General features: G+C 40.4%; 1 protein-coding gene across 1 annotated transcript; it reads left to right on the top strand.

Moving 5' to 3' along the window:
- The first annotated feature begins 1,247 nt into the window (after positions 1-1,247).
- Positions 1,248-6,659, top strand: LOC110584692 (zinc finger protein 383-like). Its single transcript, XM_021694843.2, has 4 exons — positions 1,248-1,386; positions 1,877-1,952; positions 2,516-2,524; positions 5,250-6,659. The coding sequence occupies exons 1-4, from the start codon at positions 1,248-1,250 to the stop codon at positions 6,196-6,198; spliced, it is 1,173 nt and encodes a 390-aa protein (XP_021550518.1). The 3' UTR covers positions 6,199-6,659.
- The last annotated feature ends 1,775 nt before the right edge of the window (positions 6,660-8,434 follow it).

Genomic DNA, 8,434 nt, shown 5'->3' with positions numbered 1-8,434 from the left:
CTTCAAGGTGTTAGTTTCTGAATTAATAGGCTTGGCTAACTTGTAACTGGTGTAACTAATAGACCCAAAATGTATAATGGCCCCAGTATAATAGAAGTTTATTTCTTGTTCTTGTAACCATATGACTAGGTCAGCAGGTTGATAGGGTGACCATTCAGGGCCTTGAGCTATCTGAAGCTCTAATATCTCTACCACATGGCTCCCAAACTCACTTTTGGGGTCATCTCCATGTCCCAGCCACAAGGGGAGAGCAGTTTGGAGGAATGCATGTGAGGCAGGCCTGGAAATGGTGCACGTCACTTCTGCTTGCGTTCTCTTGGCTTGAACTCAGTCACATGGCCACATCTAACTGCAAAGGGATTGGGAAATGTTTGTCTACCTAGAAAGATGAGGAGGTGAAGTGTACTTTAGTGAGCAGTTAGCAGCTTCTGCCACTCTCCTCAAATATTTAGGTTATTTAGAACTCTTTTGCTATTGTAAATTATAAATAGATAAGAATCTGTTGATAACTCTTTACTCATATCTCCAGTCATTTTATTACAGTTGATTTCTAGATATAAAATCAGTATGTCAAAAGGGTATACACATTTAAAAAATTTTTTTATTGTTATGTTAATCATCATACATTACATCATTAGTTTTTGATGTAGTGTTCCATGATTCATTGTTTGTGCATAACACCCAGTGCTCCATGCAGAACGTGCCCTCTTTAATACCCACCACCAGGCTAACCCATCCCCCCACCCCCCTCCCCTCTAGAACCCTCAGTTTGTTTTTCAGAGTCCATCATCTCTCATGGTTCATCTCCCCCTCCGATTTCACCCCCTTCATTCTTCCCCTCCTGCTATCGTCTTTTTTTTTTTCTTAACATATATTGCATTATTTGTTTCAGAGGTACAGATCTGTGATTCAACAGTCTTGCACACTTCACAGCGCTCACCATAGCACATACCCTCCCCAGTGTCTATCACCCAGCCACCCCATCCCTCCCACCCCACCCCCCACTCCAGCAACCCTCAGTTTGTTTCCTGAGATTAAGAATTCCTCATATCAGTGAGGTCATATGATACATGTCTTTCTCTGATTGACTTATTTCGCTCAGCATAACAAGGGGTATACACATTTTAAGACTCTTTAACCTACGAGTCAGTATGCCTTTGACACTATGAACATAGTTGGATCCATTTCCTCTCCATTCCATGAATCTCCCCTAATTCTGCCTCATTCAACCGTTATTTCCGAACCCCATGCAGGTGCTTCAGGGCTTATCCTTCAAGGATGTGGCTGTGAACTTCACTGAGGAAGAATGGAGAGAACTGGACCCTGCTCAGAGAGACTTGTACAGGGATGTAATGCTTGAGAACTATAGGAACCTGGTCTCCTTGGGTAAGGTTGGGTCCTCACCTCAGGTAGGCATTTTGGAATGCCATTGCTTTCTAAAGATTCCCATGCTCCTATTAGGGGACGATCAGAAAGGAGGCTTGGGGGGGGGGGGTGTTTGGGTGGCTCAGTTGGTTAAGCATCCAATTCTTGATTTTGGTTTAGGTCATGATCTCAGGGTCATGGGACCCACCTCGTGTGGGGCCCTGTGCTCAGCAGGGACTCTGCTTGTCCCTTTTCCTCTGCTCCTCCTGCCCTCTGAGAGAAAGAAAGAAAGAGAGAAAGAAACAAAGAAGGCTTTGGTTAACATTTTCCTCCAGAATCCAGAGCAGATCCTTAAACTGTTTCTCACCCTACTTTGGTAGAAAATGTATAATTGCTTTTGACAATTAGTTACTTGTTTTCTGCTCTTGAAAACACAGGAGTGGGACTGAAAATGGGGTGGCCCTTTGTCCTGGAAACTGACAATCAGATTCTATTTCTTTCCCTTGAGTAGGATTTCCATTTTCTAAACCTGATATCATCTCCCAGTTGGAACAAGCAGGAAACCCATGGATGCAGGAGAGAGAAGTGCTAAGAAGCAGCTGCACACGTAAGTAAGAACAAGGCAGACAACATCTTTTGAAATATGAGTTAGGGGTTCTTCCCCAAATCCTCCAGGCCTGTAGAAAATGTTGAGGCCCCCTCTAAGTCTCATCTTCATGTTGACATATCAGAGTCTCATTAGTCTAACTCTTATTTCTTCCCAGAATTAAGGAAGGTACTCCCTCCTTAAAGTTATAACCCTGACACTTGATCCAGAGATCACAGTTGTGCCTCATTCTGGCATTTTATGAGGTCATTCCCTTTTCCTCTCTAGTAGCTGGAGTCTCTCCTTCATTTACTTTGTCTTCGTTGTACCTAGTTTTTTCCTACCTAAAAAGTAAGAAGAGAATGAAAGAATTTGAGTGTAAGTTTAAGGAGTGTGATTTTACATCCAATTTTAAGGTTGTAAAATTGATAGAATTTGCTGACTATATGTGGGAGGTGAGGGAGAAACAGACAAAGATGATTTCCAGGTTTCTGGCTTGGCTGTGTAGGTAGGTGGAAGTTCTCTTCCCTGAGATGGAAAACACAGGAGAAATGGCAAGTTTAGGGGGGTGGGGTGGAAGATGAGTTCTGTTTATTCTGTTGGAAGAGTCTATAGCAGATCTAAACCAGTGGTTCTCAAACAGGGGTGATTTTGCCCCCAGGGGACATGTCTGAAGACTGGGAGGATGCTATGGGCATCTAGTGGGTCGAGGCCAAAGATGCTGCTAAGTATCCTACCATGCACAGGACAGCCCCTCGCACAAAGACTTGTCTTGACAAAATGTCAGTAGTGCTGCAGTTGAGAAACTCTGGTCTAAGTAGGGGTGTCTGGAAGGTAGATGAATATAAGGAGGAGATGTCAAATGGATCTTGGTGAAGGAAAGAGATCATAACTGGTGGTACAGCTTGAGAGTCATCTGAGAATAGATGGTAATTGAAGTCATGGGAGTGGATGAAATATGAAAATTGAGCAATAGAGCATGAAAAAAGTTGCAAGAGAACTTAGAAGCCCAATGAACACACACATTTAAGTATCTGCTAGCTGTCTATATCTCTATATATCTATATCACTTGTGTACTTTAAAAAAAAAACACATGGGGAAAATGTTGTCAAAACAATAAAATAGTAATGATTTTTAATAATGGGTGATGGCAGTAGAGGTATGTTATACAAATTTTATCAATATAAATGAAGGAAAGGGAATCCAGAAAGGATACTAAGAAAGGGTGGCCAGAGCAGAAGGAAACCAGGTCAGGTTATTGTTGTAGAAAACAACAGAAAAGAGCATTTCAAGGAGGGGAGGTGCTCATAGTGATATATTCTAGAGAGGTCAAGACCTGAAGAGTGTGCATTGGACTTAACAGGTTGTTCCTTCTTTTTGGCTAACCTGATAATGGATTAGTTCCCCTGCTACCATTTCTCTCCCCTGCTTAACTTATGTTGCCTTCTTTTAACTTTGATTTTCTACATTATATAAGGTTGTCAAAGCCACATACTGAGGTTACTTTGAAAATAGTCCAGCTTGCAAAACACATGTGCTGTTTGTCTTACCCTTCATAAGGCTGAAAGACTACTTACAAGATCCTCAATTATAAAGTCCCAACTTTACAACAATTAAGATGTATGTCATGTGTAGTTTACCTATAAGAAAGCTGAACTAGGGGCACCTGGGTGGCTCAGTCATTAAGCGTCTGCCTTCAGCTCAGGTCTTGATCCCAGGGTCCTGGGATCGAGCCCCACATCAGGCTCCCTGCTTTGCGGGAAGCCTGCTTCTCCCTCTCCCACTCCCCCTGCTTGTTTTCCCTCTCTCGCTCTGTCTCTCTGTCAAATAAATAAATAAAATCTTAAAAAAAAAAAAAAAGAAAAGAAAGCTGAACTAGTACTAGTAGTAAGCCTAATCCCCTGATCCTCCTAAAATTTATGCATTCTCCTGAACTTTGACCCTCTTTGTCTTTTTGGGGGGTGTGTATGTGTGTATTTTGGGAGGCCCAGAGAGAGGGAGAAAAAGTGAAAGCTGAAGGAAATATTACCATTCTGGCAAATGGTAATATTCAGAGTGGCAAAGGAAAATCTGGTTAATGATCTTATTGAATCCAACAGCAACCTCAGGCATAATCAAGGAGAGTTAATGGGGAACTCTGCCAGTGGGAATGGAAGATGTAGGCATTAAAGGATGAGCCTAGCTGGAGTGAACTCCAGACAGGGGACACAGGGGACTGCTGGTGGTGGTGGTATCAAAAGCCAGGGAAGATTCTAGTGGTTCAGCGGCTAGGGGCAGCTATCATTCCTATGTACAATACCAATCATTTCCCAACTGAAAATCTCCCTAACACATTATTTTACAGCATTCATCATTCTTGAAATTATTTGATTAATACTTACCTTCCCCAAAAGACTGTAAATCTCAAAAGAGCTGGTACTATATCTGCTTTGTTTGTCATTGAATCCTAGCATGTAACACAGTGCCTAGCTCATAATAGGTGTTCAATAAATTATCTGTTGACTACTTGACTTATATTTGTGACTAATGGTATTTACATACTTTTATTTTCTCAATCCTGCTTTAGTCATTTCCTTCTTCTAGTACAGGGAACTTTTTTTACTTTTCCCCTCCAGATTTGGAGACCAGAAAGTCAAACCCAAAGGAGGTATTTTCTGAAAAAGAATCATGCCAGGGGATAAGTATGGCGAGAAGCACAGGGGCTGATGCAAGGGCTTCCAGTTTGAAGGAAGCCTGGGGATATGCAGAGATCAAAGAGAATGGTCAAGGTAGACTCTGGAAAGAAGCAACAGTTATCTGCAAGAAAAGAACTTCTAGAACTGATAGTAAGCCCAAATATATTGAATCTGGCAGACGTGTTAGTCTGAAGTCAGACTTTGTTATACAATCAAGATACCCTGAAGAAGAGAGACCATATACGTCTCATGCTCAGGGAAGGAGTTTTAAACAGAATTCAAAATTAATAAGACATCAGAAAGATAGCCCAAATGAGAAAACTCTTCAGTGTAATGTACGTAGTAAAATATTCAGTGATCGCTCAGTTTATGTTCAACATCGTATAGCTCATAGTGGAGAAAACAATTTGAAATGTAATCAGTATGGGAAGACCTTTGGTCACGGTATACACTGCACTGAACATCAGAAAACTAATATTGGAGAGAAGTCTTGTGAAGATAGAAAAGGCTATACCTGGAACTCACACCTTACCAGACATCATCAGAGTGTTCATGGTGGGAAGGAATATAATGTGCATGAAAGAGCCTTAATTCAGAATGCACCATTTATTCAACATCAGAGAACCCAACATGGAGAGAAACCGTATGAATGTAGTGAATGTAGAAAAACTTTTGGTAATTATTCAGCCCTTACAGTACATCAGAGAATTCATACTGGAGAGAAACCATATGAATGCATGGAATGTGGAAAAGCCTTTAATCATAACGTCTCTCTTATCCAACACCAGAGAATCCATACTGGAGAGAAGCCCCATGAATGTAATGAATGCGGGAAGGCTTTCATTCAGATAACGCACTTTATTCAACATCAACGAATTCATACTGGCGAGAAACCTTATGAATGTAACGAATGTGGTAAAGCCTTCAGTCACAATTCATCCCGTATTGAACATCAGTTTATTCATACTGGAGAGAAGCCCTATGAATGCAGGGAATGTGGGAAAGCCTTTAGTCACAACTCTTCCCTCATTGTCCATCAGTTTATTCACACTGGAGAGAAACCCTATGAATGTAGTGAGTGCGGCAAGGTCTTTAGTCAAAGCTCACACCTCTATCAACATCAGAGAACTCACACTGGAGAGAAACCTTACACCTGTAATGACTGTGGGAAAGCCTTCAGTGATCGATCAGCACTTATTCGACATCAGAGAACTCATACTGGAGAGAAACCCTACAAGTGTAGAGAATGTGATAAAGCTTTCAGCCAGAGCTCAACCCTCACAAAACACACAAAAACCCACACTGGAGAGAAACCTTACACCTGTAAAGATTGTGGGAAAGCCTTCAGCCAGAGTTCATCGCTGACGCAACATCAGAAGATTCATACTGGAGAGAAACCATTTGATTGTCCTGAGTGTGGGAAAGCCTTCAGTAGAAGTGCCCATCTTACTCAACATCAGAGGATTCACACTGGAGAGAAACCCTGTGAGTGTAATGAATGTGGCAGAGCCTTCAGGTGTAGTTCAGCCCTCATTAGGCATCAGAGACTTCACAGTGGAGAATCACTCTGAATGTGTGGTCATTCAGACTCCTCACTTTGTTAAATACCAAAGAATCCTACTTTCATGGGTTATTATAATTGTGATCTCCCCCCCCCTTTTTTTGAAAATGCTCTCCTCCCATTTTCTCCTGCAAAGAATTAGCTGCCAGAATACCACAAATCCATGTGGAGAAATACTGATCTGAAAGCTGGAATAGCCTAAGAAACCAACCATTAATCTTTCTGTGTGTGTGTATTTTCATCTGTACCTGAAAATGACTGATGTCACCATGAAGTGATTTTTTTTTTTTTCCTGGCCCCAGGAATAGGCTCTTCCAACACGCAAAGGAATTCCAGTTGTTCAAACTTGAGCTCATTGCCCCTCCTTGTACTGATTGGAATACTGCCATGTCCAAGTGAAATGGACTCATGGTTGATCGTATATTCAAATACCACCTTTATATAAATCTTTGTCTTAATATACAATCATTCCTACCCCTAGCAGTACTGTCCTCATTGAAAGGGCTACTTTGAACTCTCCCTTCTGACTTTCCCGTCCTTCTCTACTATTTAAAGTGCTTACACACTTTAGTGTTAGTTACAGCTTGAAGTTCAACAGGGCTTGAGTTTCAGAGCTGAAAACCACAACTGAAGATAGAGGAAAAAGGGATTTTTGTTCTGAAAATTGTAAGACAAAATACTCTGAAGAAATGGTAACATCTGGAAATAATTATTGAAATACATGAAAATTTTAGTACCTTTTAGAAATTGGAGACAAGAAAAAAAAGAGTCCTCCATAAAAGTGTCTGTTATTAGAATCAGAGCTCTTCAAATAATGTTAGTTAACATCTTGGGTATAGCAAGGCCCTTTCAAAAACTTTTCTTTCCTGGAGCCAGTTAGTGTGGGTTGTGGAGAAACATTTGCCCTTCCTTCAGAGGCCTGATTTAGAATGAATTTATATGGTTAAAACCAGTTTATGTGGTTAAAACTGCTTGTGTTGAGTGAAGGGAAAATTAACATACATGTTATATCTCAAATTCCTCTAAGAAGCTTGGATAGTTTTCACTATTGTGATGAGCTCGTTGTGTGGTGACCCCGGGCTTGATTTGAGGATTGTAGGAAGAGATCTTTGTTGATTAAAGCAGGGCTTTCTGCCTTTTCTGAGGGGGCATTAATCGTTTTTTTCTTTTTGTTTTTTTAATCAAGAGGTAGTTCTCACATTATCACTCTTTTCAATTTGCAAGTTAGTCTCCTTTAGGACTCAACTTAAATTGTCACCTTCTCCTTGACCACCACAGTTGAAAATAACCTCCTTCTCTGAAAACCTTTGCCATTCATTATATCCCTTATATATGCCTATAAAACATTTTTAGTTTGATCTTAATATCTGGTTTTATCTCCAGCTTTAACACAGTTCTCCCCATGAGGAAAGTAACTATCTTGTTAGGTCTTTTATTGTTGATTTTAAACAAAATAATAGTTACACACGGTTTTAAAAATTCATATAAGATGAGTTGTTCAATGAAAAGTTACCCCTGTAGTACCTTTGATACACATCATACATTAGATGATTTCTGGATATGTTTTGCCAACGTCATGCATACAAAATATAGTGGCTTGAGATAAACATTTTGGAGAAAATCTTATCATACTTACATTTTACTTAATAGGAATTCAACCATATGCACCAAGACACCCCCCTCCAAAAAAGCCCAACAGATAAATTAGTGAAATTAGACATATTGTAAAATTATATTTTACATATATAACATTCTGTTGTTTACTTATACATTTATACATGTGAACACATAATAGCATGTTATCAGAGTTATACACAAAGCTATGTAACTGCATTTTATGAGCAAACGCAGAGATTTATAAGGACAATATTGATAATACTCTATTTCCACCTTATGGGCTCACTACTGAAGGTAATTTTGTTTCTCCAAAGAATTGACAGGCACAGACAATACATTTGTATACTCCTTTATTCCTCTCCGTGAATGTTTTTGCTCAGTTGGCCAGAGTTGATTATATCAGAAGATATGCCAATTCATCCTAGTAGGAAGGTTGCTATGATACAGCATCATGGAGAATTGAGAAATACTTCTGTTTAATTTAGGTAAAAAAATCCATTTCCGGGGGCGCCTGGGTGGCTCAGTCATTAAGCGTCTGCCTTCAGCTCAGGTCATGATCCCAGGGTCCTGGGATCGAGCCCCGCATCGGGCTCCCTGCTCCACGGGAAGCCTGCTTCTCCCTCTCCCAC

This window comes from Neomonachus schauinslandi, chromosome 15 (assembly GCF_002201575.2).
Source record: "Neomonachus schauinslandi chromosome 15, ASM220157v2, whole genome shotgun sequence".
NCBI classification, from domain to species: Eukaryota; Metazoa; Chordata; class Mammalia; order Carnivora; family Phocidae; genus Neomonachus; species Neomonachus schauinslandi.
Note: the sequence above shows the minus strand (reverse complement) of the source record. Positions and strands in the feature narration are given on the sequence as shown.

Bases quoted from the DNA above. Each gene is read 5' to 3' on its own strand.
- LOC110584692 (XM_021694843.2), top strand. From the start codon at position 1,248: ATGCAGGTGCTTCAGGGCTTATCCTTCAAGGATGTGGCTGTGAACTTC. The intron at 1,387-1,876 runs GTAAGGTTGGGT...TCCCTTGAGTAG, and splicing joins TAGGAACCTGGTCTCCTTGG to GATTTCCATTTTCTAAACCT.